The sequence below is a fragment of the Arachis duranensis genome, chromosome 2 (genome assembly GCF_000817695.3).
Source record: "Arachis duranensis cultivar V14167 chromosome 2, aradu.V14167.gnm2.J7QH, whole genome shotgun sequence".
NCBI classification, from domain to species: Eukaryota; Viridiplantae; Streptophyta; class Magnoliopsida; order Fabales; family Fabaceae; genus Arachis; species Arachis duranensis.
Window position 1 is genome coordinate 90,627,692 of NC_029773.3, and position 23,596 is coordinate 90,651,287.

At 36.3% G+C, this 23,596-nt stretch overlaps 4 protein-coding genes and 1 non-coding gene across 6 annotated transcripts in view; 1 reads left to right on the top strand and 4 right to left on the bottom strand.

Moving 5' to 3' along the window:
- The window catches only part of LOC110278297 (probable pectinesterase/pectinesterase inhibitor 40), a 14,166-nt gene extending 7,521 nt beyond the window's left edge, over positions 1–6,645 (bottom strand). Inside the window, exon 1 of the mRNA XM_052257651.1 lies at positions 5,986–6,645. Within this exon, the coding sequence (XP_052113611.1) occupies positions 5,986–6,332 (347 nt within the window). The 5' untranslated portion in view covers positions 6,333–6,645. The remainder of the gene's footprint in view (positions 1–5,985) is intronic.
- Positions 6,646–8,240: 1,595 nt separating this feature from the next.
- Positions 8,241–13,005, bottom strand: LOC107475988 (putative disease resistance protein At3g14460). Of its 2 annotated transcripts, XM_052257649.1 has the most exons (5): positions 12,417–13,005; positions 9,369–10,293; positions 9,158–9,222; positions 8,909–9,010; positions 8,241–8,753 (listed from the first exon to the last, which is right to left on the bottom strand). In XM_052257649.1, exons 1-2 carry the CDS (start codon positions 12,979–12,981, stop codon positions 9,374–9,376), a joined length of 1,485 nt encoding a protein of 494 aa, XP_052113609.1. In that variant the 5' UTR covers positions 12,982–13,005; the 3' UTR covers positions 8,241–8,753; positions 8,909–9,010; positions 9,158–9,222; positions 9,369–9,373. The 2 variants fall into 2 exon arrangements, with proteins under 2 accessions (XP_052113609.1, XP_052113608.1); XM_052257648.1 differs by lacking the exon at positions 12,417–13,005 and having other exon boundaries at positions 9,369–11,414.
- A 1,528-nt stretch (positions 13,006–14,533) lies between these two features.
- Positions 14,534–18,190, bottom strand: LOC107476124 (fatty acyl-CoA reductase 2, chloroplastic). Its single transcript, XM_016095868.3, has 9 exons — positions 17,385–18,190; positions 17,187–17,290; positions 16,895–17,094; positions 16,717–16,817; positions 16,412–16,622; positions 16,109–16,270; positions 15,637–15,718; positions 15,105–15,502; positions 14,534–14,908 (listed from the first exon to the last, which is right to left on the bottom strand). The coding sequence occupies exons 1-9, from the start codon at positions 17,776–17,778 to the stop codon at positions 14,743–14,745; spliced, it is 1,818 nt and encodes a 605-aa protein (XP_015951354.2). The 5' UTR covers positions 17,779–18,190; the 3' UTR covers positions 14,534–14,742.
- A 1,178-nt stretch (positions 18,191–19,368) lies between these two features.
- On the top strand, positions 19,369–19,440 carry TRNAG-UCC (transfer RNA glycine (anticodon UCC)). The gene has a single exon. It is a non-coding gene; the product is annotated as a tRNA-Gly (tRNA).
- Positions 19,441–19,753: 313 nt separating this feature from the next.
- Positions 19,754–23,322, bottom strand: LOC107475991 (histone-lysine N-methyltransferase ATXR4). Its single transcript, XM_016095702.3, has 7 exons — positions 22,869–23,322; positions 22,244–22,299; positions 21,536–21,662; positions 21,082–21,151; positions 20,750–20,929; positions 20,490–20,561; positions 19,754–20,013 (listed from the first exon to the last, which is right to left on the bottom strand). The coding sequence occupies exons 1-7, from the start codon at positions 23,304–23,306 to the stop codon at positions 19,895–19,897; spliced, it is 1,062 nt and encodes a 353-aa protein (XP_015951188.1). The 5' UTR covers positions 23,307–23,322; the 3' UTR covers positions 19,754–19,894.
- Between the last annotated feature and the right edge of the window lie 274 nt (positions 23,323–23,596).

Genomic DNA, 23,596 nt, shown 5'->3' on the forward strand with positions numbered 1-23,596 from the left:
TTGGTGAGAAATGTCCTTTACAGAAGAGGGATATCAACACCATTGCTGAAGTGCGTACCGACCTCAAGAACCACCGAGGTGTTGGAGGAAGTACATAGTGGGATCTGCGGAAACCATCTCGGAGCAAGGTCGCTGGCCAGGAAAGTAATCCGAGCAGGATTCTATTGGCCGACCTTGCAGAAAGATGCCACAGACTTTGTGAAAAAATGCCAGCCATGCCAGATGCATGCAAATTTCCACGTGGCTCCACCAGAAGAGCTCATCAGTATCACTTCCCCCTGGCCTTTCGCAAAATGGGGAATGGATTTGTTAGGTCCTTTTCCCCAAGCACCAGGGCAAGTCAAATACTTGATCGTGGGAATAGATTACTTCACAAAGTGGATAGAAGCAGAACCATTAGCCACTATCACCGCTCAAAGAAATCGCAGGTTCCTCTACAAAAACATTATCACAAGGTATGGAATACCTTATTCTATCACCACAGATAATGGAACCCAATTCACCGACGCCACCTTTAGAAGTCTGGTAGCCAGTCTGAAAATCAAACATCAATTCACCTCGGTAGAACACCCACAAGCCAATGGGCAAGCCGAGGCAGCTAACAAGGTCATACTGGCAGGTTTGAAGAAGAGATTACAGGAAGCAAAGGGAACTTGGACTGAAGAGCTCCCTCAAGTGCTGTGGGCTTATAGGACAACCCCCCAATCCGCCACAGGAGAAACACCCTTCCGACTAGTTTACGGCGTAGAAGCCATGATTCCTATAGAAATCAGTGAGCAAAGCCCAAGGGTAATTCTCCATGATGAGGTCGGAAATGTACAAAGGCACAAAGAGGAGCTCGACTTGCTCCCCGAAGTCCGAGAAAATGCCCAGATAAGAGAAGCGGCACTAAAACAAAGGATGACTACCAGATACAACAAGAAAGTCATTCGAAGAACATTTGCCTTAGATGACTTGGTCCTAATCAGAAACGACATTGGAGTCAACAAATCAGGAGATGGAAAGCTCACCGCAAATTGGAAAGGGCCATACAAAATCAAGGAAGTGTTAGGGAAAGGTTATTATAAAATAACCGACCTGGATGGCACTGAGCTACCAAGGTCGTGGCATGCTTGTAATATGAAAAGGTACTACAGTTAGAAGCGAACTCTACTCCCTGATGTACTCTTTTCCCAGCTTCATGATTTTTTCCCAAAAAAAGGGTTTTTTCTGGAGAGGGGTTTTTAACGAGGCATCATAGTAGAGGCTAAGGGAAAACATACTGTCAAGACCCTTAGTAGCAAAAAGGTACCTTCCCAATTAATAAAGATCTTCTTTACAATATCTCTCTTAAAATCCTCCTTTATTTTTTATAAGTCTTTCTACGAAACGCGCCAACTTAAGCTCGACAAAACGTGAAAATCCCATGAACCGACCTAACATGGTCGTCAGGATGAAACGACGAGGTACAAGTCGGCGTAAAGAGGTTATATGAGTTGATCGTATTAAACTCGAGAACAGTCCGACTCATAAGTCGAAGACAAGAACCCGAGTAGAAAAACTCGGATATATTCCGAGTAAATGAAAAATGCATCACAAAAATAACCTAAGTCATAAAAACTCACTAAAGCAAAGTTGAGTATAAAGGATAACAAAAGAGATAGGAAAACCTGAAAAAGCTTAAAGGTTGCATATAAAGCCTTCGAATGAAAAAGGCTCGAGAAAACAATGCAAGCTAACAAAAGTTTTTTTCCGAAAAGATCAAACATATCCAAAACAGAAAAGCATGTGCACGCATAAGGTAACTTAAAACCCTTATCCAAAAAAGGGCATTTATTTTTAAAACCCTTATCCAAAAAAGGGCACAGATAGGAATATTTTGTTTACGGTCTTAAAAGGCCAGAAGAAAATTGTTCACAACCACCAACAAATAAATAGAAGTTTAAAAAAGGGGGGACCCACAAGCCGGGCCCCCATATAGCCATAAAATAGAAGTCATTTTTTCAAAGTTGAAGAGGAATCACCACCACCAGGAGAAGCACCACCAGGACCGGGAGGAGGAGCCAAAGAGGAAGTCGGGGCAAGGATTGAAGAACTCGGGGCATCTTTGGGACGAGGAGGAGACTCAATAATCCTCTGCCCCCGAGTCTTTAGGTCTGAATCGGAAACGACCTCGGGGACAGGAGGATCAACAATGGCGCCATCAATAACCACTTTATCAGGATGTAATGGAGAAAGGTCCAAGTCGGGGGCTATAACCCTGACCTGTTCCAAGAAAATTCTCCAAGACTCCTCGGCGCCCTCGGCGATAGAGTCCTCCAACTCAGTATAAGCATTCCGAGAGTTCAGCAAATCCTTCCTCACCTCCACCATATCTTTAAATAAGCTTTGATAACTTTCCTGGGCTGCCTTCCTCAGATTCGCCTCCATAGTGCACTGGGCTTGCAGCTGGCTCTCCTTCTCCCGGAGGACATCTCTCTCCTTCCTCAGTTTATCCCTCTCCTCCTTCAACTCCCTCTCATGTTTTTCAAACATAAGAAGCCTCTCCTCCAGCTCCTCAACCTTTGGGGAAGCCCCCAAGGAGCTGAGGGGAGTCTTCTCAAATATGTCCAAAAGTTTGCCACAAACTCCCGCCGCCCTAAAGCTTTCCTCGGCCAGAGCGGTAAGGTGGTTCCGAACAGAAACATCATCCATATTTATAAGAGGATAGATGTTCTTTCGGACGAATGCAAGAGCATCCGCCTTAACCCCACCTTCCCAAGAAGGGCCAGACTCTGAAGTCTTGCGCTTCTTCTTCTCCGGCTCGGAAAGTAGTTGGGCAGAAGGGAGTGGTCGAGCCAAACTTGAGGAGGAGGAAATAATAATAGGTTGAGAGGGAGTACCCACATTTCTAGGAGGAGGAGGAGGAGGAGGAGGAGAGATGACCGCCTTGGCACCCCCGGACCTAGCCCGGGATTTCGCTTTGGCCTCCTGGACCCTCTGGTAGGACTCTTGAGCATTCTTTTTTGCCATATCTACAAAAGAAACAACCAAGTTACAAGTCTGTAAAATACAAGTCGGGCAAAACAACTCGGAAATAAGAAATGCATGCGCTACCTATGCAAGATTGAACAAAAGCCGACGTCCCCTGAAGGATTTTCCTCGTATCTAAGTATGGGGCCCTCCCCCATGCTTCTCGGAAAAACCCCACAATAGCCGCCTCCACCTCGTCTAGGTCATCTAGAACAATCTTTTCGCAAGGGGTGGCCGGCAGCCAGTAAAGGGGAAAACGAGGGGAGGAATGCTCGTCCAGAAAAAAGGGGTGGTGACCCTCTACGGCTTGAACTTTGAAAAAGAAGTTTTTGAAGTCGTGGAACGATTCGTCAAAAAGAGTGAAAATCCTCCGACCTTGAATGGCTCGGAAGGATACCCATTGCTGTTTGTTGTTTAGCCCACTAAAGGGCTTAGTCATATGAAAAAGATAAAAGAAAATTCTCAAGGAAGTCGGAAAGTCCAGAGCATGGCTTATAAACTGATAGATCTTCAAAAACCCCAAGAATTGGGGTGAAGTTGAGTAGGGGCAACTTTACAGTGGTGCAAGACAGATATCTCGAAATCTGAAAAAGGGAGACAAACACCCAAACGGGTGATCATACACTCATACATGAAGAAAAAATGAGGGGCTGCCTCATTAACTCTCCCAAAACAGACCCGGTCTTCAGGACCCGGGAGTATCAGTTCATATTTCGGCTCGTCCTCCTCTGAAGAACAGAGCCTGTGATGAGTGCGAATGTGAGTGATGAACTCAGCGTCGACCAACGGCTCCTCCCCAAGGACCGTAACGTCAACCCACTGAGAAAGAATGTCTACGGAGGCCATTTTTTATATACAAAGAAAAGTGGCAGAAACCTACAAAAAGAAAAAAGAAAAGGAAAAATCAAAAAACACGGTCCCTAAAGAGAAGAGATACGAAACTGAAGTCTATGGGTCAACCTATCTACTCGCTAAACAAAACATGCAAACATAAGGCGTGACATGGAAAAAGCAAAACTAACCTTTATCCGAAAATGAAGGTTGGAGAAGAACAGAAGTCTTCGAACGCAAAGATGCAGCACGAACAAGATAAGAAGAAGTTTGAAAGATTGCGGAAACGGAAAATGGAAAGAGAGGGAAAGTATTTATAAATACACCCAGGGGCATAATGGTAAAAACGGAGCAGTCATTAATGAGATTGCACCGTTACCAAAGCCCTCAACACTTCCCCAACGGACACGACGTTTGAGTTGACGTAACTGTCAGAAACAAAGGGTCGCGAAAATCACGTCGGTTTCTAAAACCCGTGTTTCTTCCAAGCAAGTCGACTACGAACCCGAGTTAAATACTTGAACCCAAACTTTAGAGAAAATTTGGGCTCAAGTAGGGGCACTGTTCATACCCTGGTTTAAAGAAAATTTGGGCTCAAGTAGGGGCACTGTTCATACCCTGGCCCAAGGCAAAGGCCCAGGTCCAATTAAAAGGCCTAATCCAAAGGATTAAAGCCTAGCTCGTGCCGACCTTCACATAAGAAGTCGGTGCCAACCACGACTTGGTCTGAAGAAGTCGGATGTGAGATTAGCTGGCAGATAAACACTCATTCAAATGAGTAACCGCCCCTAAAATCTCTCTAACCGCCTCATAAAGCCATATCTTAACCTCCCCAAGATAATAGGGACGGTTACCACCCTAAAGATACGGCACTACACCAACGGTGGTTATTGGCTCACCACTATAAATACACTGACACCCCTCAGGTATCTCTAAGTCCAATACTCCCTAAGACCTGCTTACACCCTTGCTAACTTAGGCATCGGAGTGTCCTTGCAGGTACCACCCCCATTCACACGCGAGCACAAGTCGGACGGAGCCTCCCGAGTTGCGGACCTACCCGGAGTTCTCCTCCATTACACACTTGGGCCGCCAAACGCCATTCGTCGTATTAATCTCCGGTTACCTACCGTAACACCACCCACCATAATTTTCAATTTTGAATTTGTTTGTGTATATATAATTCTTTTTTCAGGGAATTGTTTTGAATTCTATTTTTGTGGTGGTATGAAAGTCATAGGCTAATATGGAAGAAGGAGTGGTGTGGAGCACGAGCTGCTTTTGAATAATTGTAAAAATATATAAAAAAAATATCTATTTAATATATAAAAAATATCCTATTTAACAAAAAATATATAATTCTTAAAAAAAATTAGAAATATCCACATCTGTAAAACAAAAAGATCTAAAAGTACATTAAAAAATATCTATTTAGTATATAAAAAATATCATAATGCTTAGCAGAAGAAACATCTACATATATCAACTTATCTTTATTAAGACGGACTTCGAAATCCAGTCCATTAAAAAGTTGGCAGAAGTTGGCTAGACCCTAGTTGGTTGTCTAGCAGAACCGCAAACCTAATATATATAATCACACTTAATAATTAACAAAATGTTAACTAAATCATAACATGTTAACAAGGCATTATTATTACACTTATTGTATGTACTTTTCTACACCTAAGATTCTTTTTGTACTTTGAGATAAAAATATATTACGCTAGATTCATCTATTGTTATATACTAAATAAACATATTCTGTTATTTGAAATAAAAAAATGTGGTTAAATTTTTAGAAGACATAATTGGTGTAACAATGAGTCAAAGTTGAATTAAGTAAAGGATAAGAAGTTTGATTACTGCATTTTAATTTCATTCTTCAAAATAAAAATATTAGTAAATAAAGTGCATTATTCTTATATATTAAGTAGAGTCCAATATGCCGTTATAAAAAAAGAGCAGTTAATTTTTAAGTTGTGCTAATTTAATATACAAAATAAAATAAATACACTTGCCATTTTTCTTAGCTAAATCAGCTTCAAAGCTCTTATAAATGACCATTCATATGAGATTTTGCTGAAAATGTAATGCAATGAGTGAAAGGCATGAATGCTTTTCTTTAAATTTAGTATAAAATAATTTTAATAATATAATATATACCTGGTTGTGCTGGAATTAGGAGCCATAACTACAGCTTCACCAATAGTAGTAAAATTTCCAGAACCATCTTTAGCCACAACAACATCAATCTTAGTTTCATTCACATTTCCATCTTCTAGAAGCTTCCTATCCTTAGCAGAAACCCATGAAGGGAACCCTTTCTTCATTGTTCCATATTCAGCAAACACCTCTTCTTTCTTCAAACTTGTCTTCACTTTCTTCAACATTGCCAATGAGTTACTAACATGATGTGATATCTCAATCACTTTCTCCTCTATCAACCCTCTCACAGCATTCCCATTTTTGCTTTGTGAGAAACCATCAAGACAAGTGTACAAATTTGTCATTGCCCCACTTAGTAGGGTTTGCAAATCTTGGTTGGAAGATGATGACGATGGTGATGATGGATTTTTTGAGAGATCAAGAACGGTGGTGTTGAGTTCTACAATGGTGTCATCAAAGAGTTTGAGACAATCATCTAAGGCTCTTTTCTCAATGGTGTTGAGAGTGTTTTGGAGATTCTTGATTATGGTGGTGCAGTTGTTGTTAGTGTTGCAAGTGTGAGGAGTGTTGAAGTTAGTCCCACATCAAAGAAAGCAAGGAAGAGTGAGGAGTTTATAAGATGAGAGACCCATTAATTTGACACCTTAAGGTTTTGAGTTGGATCTTGTGTCTTCTCTCCACAGTTGTTGGATGAAGATTTGACTTCATGGACTATATGGTTGATTACTTTGGAGATTGTTTGTGGCATTGTTTTTGTTTCAAGGTTTGGGAATGTGGATAAGGTTGAGAGACAGAGATCAGGGTAGAGTGTTCCTTTGCAAAAATCATGGATAGGATTGGTATAAAGGGAAAACATGGTGATTTTTTTAGGTTGTTCATTGTAAAGGGCTTAAGAGGAAAAATAGAAGTGATGTAGTAGAAGCTTTGGTTAAGGGTGTGAATGAGTGGTTGTGTAGGGTGCTATATATATGGGAATATGGGGAATAAATAGGGTGGTTTTGGGTTATTTTAAAAATGAAAAAAGAAAAATAGTATTTGAACTCATTTTACTTATACACACTCAAAATATAAAGAGAGAAGAATATCATGCTTTTGTGTGTAAAGTTGAGCATAGCATGAGATGGCATGAAATTTGACCCTTTTTCAATTTATATTAGTTTTGTCAAATAGGATCATAATGTGGCATGGATTTTAAATGCTGTATAAATTAATGTCTCTTAAAAGGATGGAATGTGTGATTATGTGTGACACCTTTTAATCATTTTGGCTCCTGGTTTAAGTGTTGCAGCTATGCAGCTAGGAAATGGAATGAAATTTGCACCCAAAGCATATGATTTGATTTTCAACTTTGATTCTATCTATTGTAAATTTTATTATTTTACTTTTGTAGTGCAACAATCCTACACAAAATTATAGTTTAAGAGACTGAAAGTAAGAAAAAAAACATCAGAAAATGGAGAAAGAAAGCAGAATTGAAGGGATTGAAAGTAGAATAGGAATGCTATATATCGACCTGTAGTAGTAGTACTATGCTGTCACACACAAAATAGAAGAGGAATACTATAATAATTAACCTCCTACTACCACAATTTTTGCCCTAAGCACTTCATATTCGTAACATAGCAACATTCTGAATGCATCTTCATTTGTTAAAAAAAAAAACGCTAGTGTTTACAATTTTACATGATTTGCAGATAACATTTTTAATGATATTTTGAATGAAAGCTGTAATAGAGAAGATCACGATATATTCTGGTTCAATTCCAACAGTAGGATCTACATCCAGTCTCCATCACAAAAAATGTAGAATTCTCCACTCTAAACAAATTCAAGTTACAATTATCAATTCAAGCCAAATACAAAAACAAATTTACTGATGAGAGTGAATTACAATTACAATTCTATGTCCATAAAAATTAATAACACTAATGCTTATATATCAACCTATAGTACTATGCTGTTACATACAGAACATAGAAAATAATCTATAAACCGCAACTAACCTATAACAGCCATACCAGAATTACCAAACTCTGCCTAATCTTTGCTTAGTACTAACATGCAAAAATGGCTGCTACCACAATCTTTGCCCTATGCACTTCATATTTATAACATAATAACTTTCTCAATGCATCTTCATTTGCCCAAAAAGAAAAAGGCAGCTGGTGCTTAAAATTTTATTTTATTAGATAGAGATATTTTATAAAATTATCGCATGATTTTGCAGAAAAATATGCAAATGACAGTTATAATGATATTGTGAATGAAAGCTGTAATAGAGAAGATGAACATCACGATATATCCTGGTTCAATCCCAAAATGGGATCTACATCCAGTCTCCACCATAACAAATGGTAGAACTTTTCACTATAAACAAATTCAAGTTACAAATACCAATTCAAGCCAAATACAAAAACAAATTTCTCAAATGCCACACATGGCTTTTTCTTGATGTTCTCACATCCTAGCATGACAGAAATTGATACACACTTTCTAAGCTTTCTCTTTCTTATAAATACAATAACTCATATCAGCTATCCTAAAATAGAATGAAATGATGAAGACATGAAAACTCTTTTTTCTTTTAACATTGCAAGTTTGTACACTTTCTGCCTATTTTTGACAGGCTGCTCCAACTGTATCCTTATCATTGAAGGTGCTCTTGTTGCATTTTGATTGATCTATCGGTCTTAGCGAAATTCTGTTCTACATCATCTACTTCTACTTTTGATTTTGTATGAGGATGGTGTCTTCCATGAATTCAGCTTACGTATTGATGCACCGAAACAAACACATTAGAACAACTCATACAATTTTTGCTTAGCTAGCACACATTAACTCAAATCATAAATGTTTGGGATCACAAAGTTTATTAGTTTCTTAATTCAACAGAATTAATAAGAAGAAAATAAACTTATACCAAATCCAACAAAGGCCACGGGCAAGCAAGCAGGAGCAACAGGAAGAAAGGTAATGAAAGGCCTTCCATTTGGGTGTCAGACAAGGCATGGTGCAAAAGTAGCTGATTGAAATTAGAAAAATAAAAAAGAAAGAAGAAAAACCATTACAATAGAAAAGGTAAAAAATGGAAGGGAAAGATTTCATGATTCTCAAGGTATGATCCTTGAATTAACAAAACAAGCTTCAATAGACAGAGAAGCATCCTTACAAGAATGGAGGTGCACAACCGAACTGCATTAAACTGACAAGTCCCAGAAGAATCATTCAATGTCCCTATACATGATGAACAAAGAAGAAGAAATTAGGAATAAAAAGGATCAAAATTTGGAAATAAAAGTAAGATTAAGTAGAAGAGAATGAATATGATGTAGGAGAAGATGAAGTGGGTTTGGGATATAGAGAGATAGCAAAAGAGTTACCTGTTTTAAGATGTTGAGTCATTGCGAATCTCTTTTCTATCAACATAAATTTCAGGGATGTGGGAAATGGATGGCCAAATGTGGGGGTCCTTCCTCTCTATGCCTTCACCCAACATCGGACATTCCCAGATGTAGAGTTCCCTTGCAGAGGCAGGCAGCCTTATTATGTTCTCCAGCTTAGGGCATTCTGAAATGAATAAGTATTGGAGGGACTGTGACTCTGACAGCTCCAGAGATGTCAAATTTTCACATCTTTCTATTCTCAGATCATTGAGATTCGGGAACGCTGGGAATGCGAAGGATGTAAGCGAATCACAGCTGTTGTCTATTTCTAATCCCTGTAGCGAGTGATGTTGTTGGTGTTGCATTGGGAATTCTACATTCTTGCAATCCATGATGTACAGCTCTTTCAATGAAGGGGGCAAAGAATCCTCTGGAAATGATATGGCTGATGAGCACTCTGAGATCCTTAGTTCTATGAGAGAGGTTGGTTGGGTGTGGGTCATGGCCTCAAACACATACTCCACCTGCTGCTCTCCATTAACCCATAGTTCCTCCAACATGGAAAGTGGTAGGTCCCGCAATCTTGCTTCCTGTGTGCCATATATTCTTAATTCGCGAATGATGGGAGCTCTTGGCACATAACAACCAAGCTGCTCGCATACTGAAATCCAAAGTGATTTCAAAGACGGAAGGAAAGTGGGCAAATCTCCTCTTAACTTAGGACAATCCCATATCTCAAGTGTCTCAAGTTGAGGAAATGGTGCATCATCATCATCATCACATTCATATGACTCCCATTCCTCCAAGCAAGGCATTCCTTTAATACTGAGATATTTAAGGGATCGGAAGGGTGTCTCCTGATGCTGACGAGTTCCATCACCCTTATAGAATGAGTCATCAATCTTCTTCAGCTTATCACAACCTGAAATCAGCAATCTCGTTAGAGCGGGTAACTGTCCAAGTGAAGGAAGCACCCAACAATTCCTGCATCCACTCAGCTCCAACTCAGTCATGTTGTGGTACGAAGACTGCCCTACCCAATCCGGATACATCGTACCTCTGTAACCCAATATCCATAGTACCTTCAAGTCTTTGTGAGGACGTAATTTGTCAAGTACATCTTTTTCACTTTGGGAATCACAAACCTCACTTTCTTCAAATGATGACCACCTCAATTCCAAAGCATTCAGGTGTATTTTTTCATCCATCCTTGCATTCGATGCTTCACCACTATTCTTAACATTCTCTAGTTTCTCAATACAAAATGAGCCATGAAGATGTGCTAGCTCTCCCAATTCTCCAATCCCATTCTCTTCATGTTTGCCCACAATATAGTCACTTAAAAATTGCAAATCTTTTAATTTGCTCATCTTTTTTGGCATCTCTTCCAAACCAGTTTCAGAAACATCAAGATGACGCAAATTCACAAGATTTTGCATCTTGCTAGGAAGCTTTTTAAGTTTTCTACACTTTCTCAACTTCAAGGTTTGTAAATTGTACAAGCAACTTAAAGACTCGGGCAAAGTCACGATGGATGTGTATGAAAGATCCAAATAACGCAAATGGATCAATTCACCAATTGAGCGATGCAACAAGTTTTCATCATCTGAACAAAATTTAAATGACAAAACTCGTAAGCACTTCAATTGTTCTAGTAACTCACAAGGAACGACTATTCCCTCTGAGAATCCATGATATGTATTCAAATAGACTTGCAGCAATGTCCTTGCATGCTTTAAACTATCACATACTTCCAGGATCTTTGAGACTGAATCCTTGTTGCGCAAAACATACGACAAATGACGAGTTTTGATATCGTGCTTGAGTACATTCTTGACTTCAAAGGTTCTAAAATAGAACTTTTCACCATAGAATGTTGCTAAATCATGCACCAGATTGTGCATTACAAATGAAGTTTCATAAGCATTATGAGAAGGTTGAAAAAAGATCTTGATGCTAAATCACTAAAATATTCATGGCCAACTTCTTCTAAAGTGCTTCCCCCCCTCGGCTGTTGCAAAAGACCCTCGGCCATCCACAATAACACCAATTCATCTCTATCAAATTCATAGTCTTTGGGATACAAAGAACAATAAACAAAACAACGTTTTAAGTGCGAAGGAAGGTGGTAATAACTAATCCTCAGCGCAGGAATAATTTCAATTTCCTCTTCAGAAAATTCCCAAATTTCACTGTTCAAAACATTATTCCAATCCTTTTCATTATCTTTGGACCTTAATAAGCTCCCAAGTGCTTGAGCAGCTAGAGGTAATCCCTTGCACTTTTTAACAATTTCTCTGGCAACTTTTTCAAAAGCTAGACGCTCTCCAGAAAGAAATGCATGATTTGCAAACACTACCCAACAATCTTCATCATTCAACGCACTCAAATTGTAGGCTTGATAATGAAAACCTTTCACCATGTTTGCAATCTTTTCGCTACGAGTTGTCACAAGGATCTTACTCCCCTCACTTCCACATCTAAAAGGAATCAGAAAATTTGCCCAAGTTGTGTAATTGTTACTCCAAAAGTCATCCAAAACAACCAAGAATTTCATCCCTGTTAGCTTACTCCTTAAATGTTGTTGAGCTGAGTTTAAACTATTCATATCACAGGGACTAGAAGTTATTTCCTCTATTACAGTCTTTGTCACTTTAAGAACATCAAATTCTTCCCCAACACAAACCCATGCTCTAACATTAAACTTTTGCTGCACTTTGTCATCATGAAAAACCAACTTAGCCAAAGTAGTTTTTCCGATCCCACCCATACCCCAGATAGGGATGACAGATAGTTCACCATCATTAGTATCATCTAACAACAATTTGACTATATCCTCCCTGTCTTGGTCCCTACCAACAAATACATCAGACTTTTGAACAAGAGATGTTGATTCGATTCTCCCAGACATGTTCTTGACTGAAATCTTTTCTAGCCGAAGGATATCTTTGTGTTTTGCAATATCGTCTAGTCTAACAATGATGTCTTCAATCCTAGTAACCATCTCCCTATCTTGCAAATTGAGAAAGCGAGACAGGAAGTTACCTGGTGGATCCTTCTGAGTGGCAGCTTTGGTGGCGACTTCATCCAACAAGTCATCAGCATCATACACAGCATCTTGGAGATCTTCGAGCCACCTCTTGACAGCAGAGTCAGTGATCTGTTTCTTCTCAGCATCATTCAGCACAACTTCAACCACGTTTAGAATGGTCTTCAGCTTTTGAAGCAGCTTCTGGTCAACCTTCTTTCCTCGCATCATGTTGATGATCTCAGGATCAGACAGCCTGTCGAAAAGAACATTGAGAAACGAAGAGAGGAAAGCTCCTCCAACAACTGATGCAGCCATGTTCACAAGAGCAAGAAAGTAAGTAAGGGTGAGAGAAGTTGTGTGTAGTTTGCACTGGAATTTAAAAATTCTGACGAACACAAAAGGGTAAGAAGGAAGTGGTAGGTTGCAGTGTAGTTTAGCCAAGTATATGGTATTGTAAATTGACTTCAAAATTGAGATGCTTATTGGTCTTCTGGACAAGTTCACATGATGCTTCTGGGTCTTTTCCTCGAAAACAGTGACATGTTTGAATGCTTTAATAAAGTGTATGGTCCACTGCATCCTGTAGCCAATAGAGTGATTTTTGCTTCCATTATTAAGTTGAAGCAAAAATTCTTCTTTTGTTTTTACATTCATTCACACATTTCTTACTTTTTTTATCGAAAAAGTTACTTTTATTTTCTAAATGGAATCCAAATGTATTGAAATGATAAGTATGATGTTTAACATCATGGGGACCATCCTCCACCAACTAATGAGAAAATCAAATGTGAATGGTCCTTAGTTGTATTATTAGCTTTGCATACAGTAATCTGCAAAGAATAAGGTTTAATTTGTGTTTAAGCAAATTTTGATGCTTTCCACATTTAACCAAAATCACGGATTCAATTCATAACTATTTTAGTAACAAACTACAGCATGGATAATAATGAAGATCCCCTTGTAGTTCTAATTGTTGCTATACTCTCAAATCTCCAAGAAAAGAAGGTAAACTATGTATGCTATGTAATACTATCTATATAATCAACATTTTAAAATATAGAGTAAAGTATATTTTTTTATCCTGAATTTTGGCAAAAATTTTAAATATATTCTTAAATTTTATTTTGTTTTAATTTTGTTCAAAAAATTTTCGATTTGTACCAAATATACTTTTGACAGCTAAATTTTCAAAAAAATTTAAGATCAATTCAAAAATAATACATTAAAATTATGCTGAAAAACTTTTAGATAAAATTAAAATATAATAAAATTTATAAATATTTTTAAAACTTTTGTCAAATTTTGAGAATAAAAAATATAATTTACTCTTCTTTAATAATATAACAATTTATTTTTTGGTATTTAATAATATAACATTTTAGCATAACATGGCAGGTGATATTACATGACTCAACTCAGATTTCCCATGTTCACAAGATCAAGAAAATATGGATCAAGGAAGTGGTTTGTAGTTTCTGTTTGCACTCAACTCAGATTTCCCACAAAGGGTAAGCAAGTAGTAGCATGTAATGAGGTATATGATGTGGTACTGATAAAAGTTTTTGTATCAAAATTATATTGACTTCAAATGTTTATTGCTCTTCCGGGCAAGTTCACAAGATGCTTCTTGCTTTCTTCCTCCAAAGCAGTGACATGTTTGAGTGCTTTCATAAAGTGTATGGTCCACATCAATGATAATTATGATACTTTTATTTTTCTAAATGGAATCCAAATTTATTCAGAAATGTTGAAAAATCACATCAATGATAATTATGGTGTTTTAATTAATGTGGCCCCTCCTCCACTGACTAAGAAAACCAAATGTAAATGGTTCTTATTACTTTATTAGCTATACAGTAATCTGCATTATTGTCTTTGTCCTACTTGCTTAAATTATTCCATGAAAAAAAAGTAATGTACTTTCAAATCAAATGTACCCATGTACCTATTTTTTAAGCTTCATTGTGAAAGAAAAATGATTCTAAATTTACTTTTGTGCCTGTTTAGATTGGTCAATCGACATTTAGGTATGGAAACTCAAATTCAATTTATGAACTCCATTTCATTTTAATATTGTTAAAAAAAATTGAAGTAGAATAAAGAAAACAATTGATTGGTAACACGTGTCAAGAAAGTTTTAGCATGATTAAACACTATTTAGTAATAGATTACAGAGATATGATTATTATACCAATAAATTACAGCATGGGATAATGGAGATTCCCTTGTAGTTGAAGTTGTTACCACACTCTCATAGTGTTCAAGGTAACAAGGGAAAGTGTGTATACATAAAAGTTTTTGGAGAATATGACAGGTGATTACATAGCACAAAGTAAGTCACTAACTACCCATTCCCCTTCCCTTCATGACATGTCTCCTTAGACCTGGTATATGAACATTGGTGATATAATCTTTCCAATCTATTGCCTTTACATCAAATCCAAATTCCCTTTTTTCTTCTTCAGACATGATTTCCATTAATCTTTGTGTGTTACTGTTATCAAACCTGCATCAAAGAAATAATTGGTTTCATGTCATTAATCTAGTCTAGAAAAGAGTACTAATCACTTTTTTTTCTTCTAAACTTGAATTATTAAGTATGGGATACAGCATTATATAATGCAGATACAAGGATATGACAATGTTTAAAGATTACAGCTCTAATATAAAATCTAATAAAGTTGGTTAAATTAGAATCTAACCTTCCACCATAAAATGTGTATGGTTCATAAATATTGGCTAAGTACTTTGCTTGCTCCACTGATTTTCTACAAATATTTTCAAGTTTCTGAGACATCTTCCCCTTTGATGAGGCCATAGCTGTGAGTCCACTCTTCTGAATAGCATCTCTCCATAAGTGGCCAGAGAATTCCTCTGTGGAGCTAAACAACTTCATCAATGGAACTTGAATTGGCCTACCCTTTGAGTCAATGCATGGAGAGGAGCTATAATGTTCATAGAGCAATCTTGCAAGGTCTTGGAACACCAAAGGGTTCACTACAGATGAAGCAATTTGATACACATTGATATCTCGCTTTTGATCCATTCCATGTCTTGCCATTGCTGCCAAGGTTGCATTAACAACCATGTCAGATGGAACCTATGAAAGCATATTAGTCATTGTTAGTTTAACAGTTATTAGAAAACCTATGAGTTTATGAATTAAATTTTTTGTGTTTTCCTTTCCAAGTAAAGAATTCTATTAAATAATGCAATTATATTAGTTTCACTTACCACATCAAGTACCCCATTTGGATCTACCAAGAAACCTGTTAGCTGTCCTTTCCCATAGCATAGAACTATTGGATCCATCATCCTAAAAGGTTGACAAAAAAATTGTTAGTTCTATCATGCAAATGTCATTGCTATTATTAGGTTAGTCAAAGGTGCTTGGTAGATGAATTGCTTCTTTTTCCTTCTTATTTCTGGGAATAGATTTCTTAGGCATATATCTTCTAGAGCCTTTGGTAGGTAGAATGTAACAATTTGATATAGCTGAGACTATGTTTGTGGAATGCTAGGTAAAAATTGTTCTCAGAAATGTAACACACTTGAAAATATTTTTAAAGTGACAGAAATATTTTCACATTCGTGAAACAAAAATGCTATGTGCACACTAAAAATCAGCCACTATGTATTTGGTGTATATGTAGCATGGTTGTTCTTGAAAATATGAAAATATTCGCCCTACCATTATTTGACATACCTATTTCCTTCCATCCATCCAGGAAATGGTTCTTTAAAAGTGCTTTCTATAACACTTGGACGAATTACAACAACTGGAATATCTTCCCTCAATTTATCAATCATCATTTCTCCCATAGCTTTTGTGAACACATAAGTATCTTGCCACCCATATCTTCTAGCCCTGTTAAGAAAACAAAATAACAAAAATTTAGACAAACAATTCCAAAAATGGTCAAGAATTTTGTGACAAAGTAGTATTTTTTGCTTTTTTTACTTTGCTTAACAATGAAGAGAACACAGAAAACTAAAGGACTCTGCATACCTTTCTAGACCCATCTCCCTCATCTTTTGAGCTAGTAAGTTGTCTTCAATGTTCCCATTGTAATTCGAAACCATGTTTATTTCGCCTTCGATGTCCAATGCAGGAAGAAAACTTTGTGGAATTTCAGAGATGGATTTTTCTCTAGCTATGCAATCTCCAATGCTAAATGGTCTTTCCATAATTCTTCCTTGTCTTTGTCCATTGACATAAGCTGCATAATGGAAGCAAGTTTTCTTTGGTTAATAATGTAATAAAACTTAGCAAACGATGATTACTAGTTTTTTTAGCCCTTATTATCTTTTTACCTGTTGAAACATGCAGAAAGAGCTTAAGCTTCTTGCATTTTTTCGCAATGCTCATAAGGCGACACGGTCCTTTGGTGTTTATGTTGATAGCAGTATCATATCTGATCATACTAGTCGAATTATTACAATGAATAATAAAATTGGTTGGAACTTCTTGTTGTGAAATTATTGCACTAACCTTTCATCAAATGTTGTATTAGCTGCAGAATTTACAATTACATCTACCTCATCCATAATAACATTGGAAGAATCTTCATCTAGTCCAAGATTCGATTCGCAAATGTTGCCTACTACAGGTACTAGCTTGCTCAACATAAAGGCTTTATAGGATTTTCCATGGATTTGTCTAAGGCATTTGAAAAGCTCTGTATTTATTATCTAATCACAAGCAAACAACATTTAATATGAGATGAAGAAACATGTAAATCCAATGAATTTGAAAAAAAGAGAAAATTCCATAAAGAACATACTTCATTCTGTAATCTCTCCATTGCAGCTTGCTTATTCTTTGCCTTGATCAAAAGGTAAATCTTTCCAACATCTGGTTCTGTTCTTAGAATCTTCTCAATAAGAACTGGTTCAAATAGTAAAACATATGCTGTTATAGATCATAGTTAAGATACATAACAAGTTCATTTCTAGAAAAAAAAAAGGGTTTTATACTCTACCTTTTGCTAGAAAACCGGTTGCACCTGTAATAAAAAACTTCTTCCCTCTTAGGAATTTGACAATGCCTATTCCATCTTCAAATCCTACTAATGTGGTGGATGTTGGTCCACCATAAGGCACCAAATCCTTCACCACAATATCTGTCTGGCTTTTCCCATTTTGAGACAAGACCAAGCTTCCTGCATCCATTAGAGTCGCGGCGTGATCAGCGCTAAACGACGCTGATCTTTCTGTTAACACGGAAGACATGCCAGCAGACTTGATCACATTTCCACCACCTTGGCAGAACACAACATTGTTCTTCCTCCTTGCATGGTGCCATTCACTATTTTCATGCATACCAATGAGTTTACTTAGTAAACTTGATGAAGAACTTAGGGACAGTATCCCCATGACTTGCTAGGAAAATTGAACAAGAACCAATGTCAACAAAGACAAAAGGATTAACACTAACTAAAGGTAATGCAGTTAAAATTGGTTGGGTTGAAACCTTAGCTAATTTCTTTCTGAACCAAAAAAAGAAAAGCAAGTAAACAAACTCAGTTCAATACAAAGAGAATGAGAGAAGAGTAATGTTGTTGATACATTGAAGTGAAAAGAAAGAGAGGTAGGGTGGATTTAAGGATGAAGGTGTTGAGTGTTAGGTACCTTTATAATATATAGTTTTTTTTTTATATATCAAATGTGACTATATTATTATTTCATAAGAAGCTCTCTTTTTGCTTCATTGTCAGTTTGTCACACTTCCCACAAAGGCACCTAAAGCTAAGATGGCGGGAGAGCTCTCTTTCTTTCATTTGTTTGATTACTCATCTTTGGTTAGTTTTTGTTTTCTATGGTATTTTATTTACTAGAAAATGTAGAGGAAGAAAGGGTGTGAGACTTTGACTGGTTCTCCTTCATGTGCACCTAGGATATATAGCCAGGTAAACTATATTAGTATATTTATTTCAGCAAAAATTCAGGGGATAAAATAGTCCCTCAAGATTTGAGAGCAATTTTGTTATGTTCAAATCTTGAGAATCCACTTTACAGGGTTAATACTAATTATTATTTATTATTAAATTTAAGTTAATTTGTTAATAAAGTTATGTAATTTGTTGATTAGCATTTAACATCAACCTAATATTCATTTGTCATAAACATGAATATTTTTATATTACGAGAGAAATACTTGCATGTTCTTGAAGCACATTTAATGTATAGCCCTAAATATTTATAGTTGTGATTGTAGTTGTTGTCGATATTCGAGCATGCATTAAATGTGCTCAGGACCATACAAGAATTTTCGTATTTTTAAAGACAAACAAGATTTTAAAGACTTTTGAAATTCATGAGACACTTCTTTTCTTTGTTACCACACATTTGAAAGTTGTTGTAATTGCTTTTTGTGATGATGCCAACTCAGTTTGGTTGCAAGTGATTGTTAAAATTATGATTTCTATAAGAGTGATATAACATGGAAAATACATGACAAATTCTCACTGTTTCACAGCACATGTGACATGTCCTAAGTCAACACCATGCATTCTCTGTGCTTTTTTTTTTCTCTCTCTCTCGCATCAAAATCAGTGGAGCTAAATGCTAATGACTAGTTATTGAGAAATATGAAAAACTATAGTGTTTAAGACTATAAGATGATAATTATCATATGACAAGTTTTCCTCCCTTTTTTTTTCAATTCCTACAATCCTCAATATTTGAAATACTAAAAATCAGAATTACAACTATCCAAGCTAAGATAGAAATATAAAATAAGAGATTCAAATAATGAAAAATATAAATTGACAAGCTATTGTATCTTTATTACAACTATTTTAATTTGAAACTTCTCTCATATGGTTAAAGTAAACTTTAAAACAGATACAGAATTATGAAAATTGATAAAATTATAGCCATCATTAAAATAAAAAGTAAAAAAAGAGACATTTATCAATAGTGTTTTTGATAAATATTTTGAGGTTGGAAACCCAACAGCAACAAGCGTTTGTAGTCCAACGGTTAGGATAATTGCCTTCCAAGCAATAGACCCGGGTTCGACTCCCGGCAAACGCAGTCATGTTTTTACAATTTTGACTTTTCATAATTTGTGTGTATATCATTCTGGGATTTTTTTTTATTATGACGATGATATGAAATTTGTTCTAAAATGTTTCATTTGATATAATGTTGGGGCGAGATAAAGCTAATTATTAAGTAATTATACTTTAATGACATACATATTTAAATATTTAAAGCAAAATCTTTATAGTAAAATATTCTTATGTGAGTATAAGAATATAATGCTTTCGAATAATTATATCAAATCACTGTCCAAAGTATTACAATAACACATACTTGTATTAAACATCGCTAAATTGTGATCAAAGGTTCACGAGAAACTCTATTCAAGAAGATAAAAGAGTACTACAGAATTATAGATGATAACAGGTACACACCAAGATATAAAAGTGATTTCTCAGGGCCACTAAATTGTTGCAAAATCTAGGACGAAATTTTCAGAGAATGATTAATCTCCATGTAAGCACCTGTTACAGTTGCATTGAAAACCAAATCCCCGAGATAAAAGTTCTTGCCGAGCATCGCGATCCAGGCTGGCATCAATGTAGCAGATTCTAAGTTCTTCACCTGCAGCTTACAAGAAGAAAGAGAACTTTAGTCCATCAATGATGGCTTATTCAAAGCAATTTCAATCAGCTAAAAGAAAAGAATTCAGTTGCTACTCATAGAGACCAGTATTGTACAAGGTTCCTAATAAGAGTGTTAGAAACTGAAAGTGGCTTCTTTTTCTAATCATGAAAGATGCTCATAAAACTTGCTTTTCCTAGTTATATTCTGTGGTGAGTTCTCAGGATTTGATTGGACATGAGTCCTATTGGCTGCATTCAACTAAATAGAAGCCTCCTCTTATATCCGAAATTTGGAATAGTTACATAAAGTTTGGTAACGAAACAATGGCAAAATTTCATTCCAATTAAAAAAAAAAAATTTAAGAGCTTTTAGATGAAGAATGCATCAAATCTAAAAGTTGCCAGATAACTCACCTACAAGATAAAAATTGGAAGAAAACAATAAGTTAAAATAAAATAAAACATAGGACAAACCTTCGTCAACATCACGAAGGGCCTTCAATTTTGCATCTGCGTTATCTATCCATATAATGTGCGCATTTGGATCTGCAATACCAATTAGTTAGATCGTTCAATTCCTCCAAAAGATATGGTTTAAGGAATTCAACATTTACAAGTTCTCCCAATCATGGAATGCAACATATGTTAAAGAAGGGATTTAGGGAAGAGAGTAAGACATGTAAGATCCATTTTGTTAATAGAAACAACGAGAAGTAATAGAAAATTGTACCAACCACAATCATGATTGTAGAAGGATGGAAGTATGTAGACAGCATGTCCAACGGCAGCTTCAGCTTCTACAGATGCCGCTGCTGATGAAAGAAGATCTTCATATAGCCCTGCAGCCAACTCAATGCGAAATGCATTGATTCGAATTCGTGCCAAAACACCAATGTACCATTGCTTGGTTAAAACTTGAAAATTGCTAGATAAGTAGTCTCTCAACTTATATATCTGTCTTTTTGTGTATGTGTGTGGCTGAGTGATTAGTAAATTGTACCTACTTCATACAAAATTCTGACGACACAAGGGGGATACAATCAATATGCTATTCATAGAAGGATACAAGAAATATCTTCATCTGAAATAAGTGTCTTTCTGAAAGCATTCCATAACAAGCCAAACTCTTCTTCCATCTGAAAAGTTATGCAATACATTGGAAGAAGTAATGATGAGAAAACTGCAAAATAACAATACTTACTGAATTTGAATTTAGCGTCAGTGTAAAACAACTTTACGCGTACATCCAATCACATAATGCCACATTATTAAAAATAACTACTATTTTCATTGACCGTGTGAATGGTCATCCAAAATGACGGATGTGATTGCATAACTGTGTAGAACATTTTACATTGTCAATGCATCAAACTTAAACTCTTTTCCAAGACTATAAACATTTCATTCTTTCCAGAGAAACCTGACAAAAAATCTAATTTCCTTTGGATAAAACCTGATAAAAATTATAACTACCTACACACAATTTTATTGCCATTATAATAAAATTCTACATGCCTCACCCGTGAAATCATCTGAGGTGTCAAATTGGCAGGTTGAAGTATGTCTACACTGTCACTTCTGGCAACTCCTGATATGACCATGCAAGCCAACCGCTTCACCATGAAAGGATATTTCAAACCATGGGTCCTTTGCAAAGAGATCAAGTAACCGTCAGCAACATAATAGGTGTGATAAGTCATAGTATCAAGTGTTAATGAACAACATGTTTAATCATTTATGACTAGTACTATCCAAACATCTGATTGATCAATGAAAAAAATTGGCGGTAAAGTTGCCGTAACTGTTAAACAAGATTATTTTGGAAAATCATACCTAGTTTCAAGCCATCTTTACGCAGGAGAAAGAAACAATCAAAATGACTAATTTGGGATACATGTATGACTCCTGTAACCTTTTTACTACTCATACTATGCTGTTAAACAAGAAAAGTGAAATTAGGCAAAATATACATCGGTTAAATTATTTTCTTTTTATTAAAAGAAAGAGCAGAATTGTGGTAAATCTAAAACCTGTTAAGCAACTTACAAAAGAAAAGAGCAAAATTAGTCCCATTAACATTAATGGTCAGTTCGGTACAGGCGTAAGAAATGGAGGAAACATTTCACGAGTAAAACTTATAATAAAATTGTATGCATTACTAATCCAAGCCAATTGCCAATTTGCCATTAAGTCACCAATTCTTGATGCTTGATAACAAAGTCTCCTACCCGCAATAGTCATCAAAAGCCGCCCAATCTGCTTTCATCTCAACATTGTAAAATTCCTAAATTAACATAAGATTTCAAAATAAGTAATTCTCAACAGAGGTTTGAGTCTCAGTTGTAAAAATAACAGAATGCATACAAGAGTTCAAAAACACCAAGGCCAGAATCCATAGAGGCTGAACCTACATTTCCACTCTAAACATCATATCTTATACACATTTCTTCACTGAAACTACAAATTAGTAATACAAAATCCGCAGAAAAATTTGTATTACACAATCCCCAGAGCTTGCAACCCATCATTCTATTCAAGTATTCGGCACTAAACATAGCACATCATTTGCTAGCTATTTTGCATGCTACATTCTCCTTCTAGTAAGTTTTGGATTCGAAAATATGACACTACAAACTTCAACTCATCTTCAGATAATGCTTCAAGTTGAACTGATTAGTCTAATTTCTAAAGCCAGGTAAATTCTTAGACATTTAAACAAAATTATTAATATAATTTGTATACTTATTGTATGTCCTAAACTTTTTTTACTATTATTAAGCATCGTCTAGCTTAAAGTTAAAGGCAAAACATCAAACACGTGGTGAACCAAAGCAAAAAGAAACTAAAACGCACCATGCAGCGTCGTTTACAATCTTCACTGCAAAACGACACGCGTTGAGCTTCGGAGCCATCGGGATTAGAGATTCTGCGGAGGCAGCAGTAACAGACAGTGTGGAGAACGTTGGGAGAAGGGTGGCATACGGCGGGCTTGGCGGTGTGGATGAGTTCTCCGGCGCCGATCGGACGGGTGGCGAAGACACCGCGCCCCGCCGAGTCTGTGAGGCCGACTCGAATAGGGGGCGGGTCGGGTCGTAGTTCCGGCGTGGCGGTGGTGGTGGTGGTGAAGTGGTGGAATTGAAACTTGTTTGACTTGGTGAGGAGGGAAGAAGCTAAACGGAGTGAGTGTGAGAGTCGAAATCGCATTTTTCTTTTTCTTTTTGACTTCACGAAATTCATGTATGAGTGCAGAAGAAAATCTGTGAAGTAAGGCTGAATTAACTGGTTAATCATCACACACTACTGTTTGGGTAATCTTAATTATGTTAGTTTAATTATCGCTAAATCTTAAATGTTTAATTAACTTTTATTCACCCGCCAGAGCAAGGTAAGTATCTTGAATTCTTGATCGAGCCCTATTTGTTACTGATTTAAGATACTAGAGTTAGTAAAATACTAAAATTGGGGATTTAAAGAAACAACATACTAAATATATATTAAAATTAATTATTAAAATTAATTATAAAAAATATTAAAAATTTATTAAAATTTATTATTTTTGTCTATCAATTAATTATTAATAT

Coding starts and splice junctions, on each gene's coding strand:
- LOC107475988 (XM_052257648.1), bottom strand. CDS start 11,275: ATGCACAATCTGGTGCATGATTTAGCAACATTCTATGGTGAAAAGTTC.
- LOC107476124 (XM_016095868.3), bottom strand. CDS start 17,778: ATGGGGATACTGTCCCTAAGTTCTTCATCAAGTTTACTAAGTAAACTC. Junction 17,095..17,186: donor TGGAGAGATTACAGAATGAA/GTATGTTCTTTA, acceptor GCTTGTGATTAG/ATAATAAATACAGAGCTTTT. Junction 15,719..16,108: donor GGATGGATGGAAGGAAATAG/GTATGTCAAATA, acceptor TCAACCTTTTAG/GATGATGGATCCAATAGTTC.
- LOC107475991 (XM_016095702.3), bottom strand. CDS start 23,306: ATGATTAACCAGTTAATTCAGCCTTACTTCACAGATTTTCTTCTGCAC. Junction 21,152..21,535: donor CACCTCAGATGATTTCACGG/GTGAGGCATGTA, acceptor ATAACTTTTCAG/ATGGAAGAAGAGTTTGGCTT. Junction 20,014..20,489: donor CCTTCGTGATGTTGACGAAG/GTTTGTCCTATG, acceptor TGTAAGCTGCAG/GTGAAGAACTTAGAATCTGC.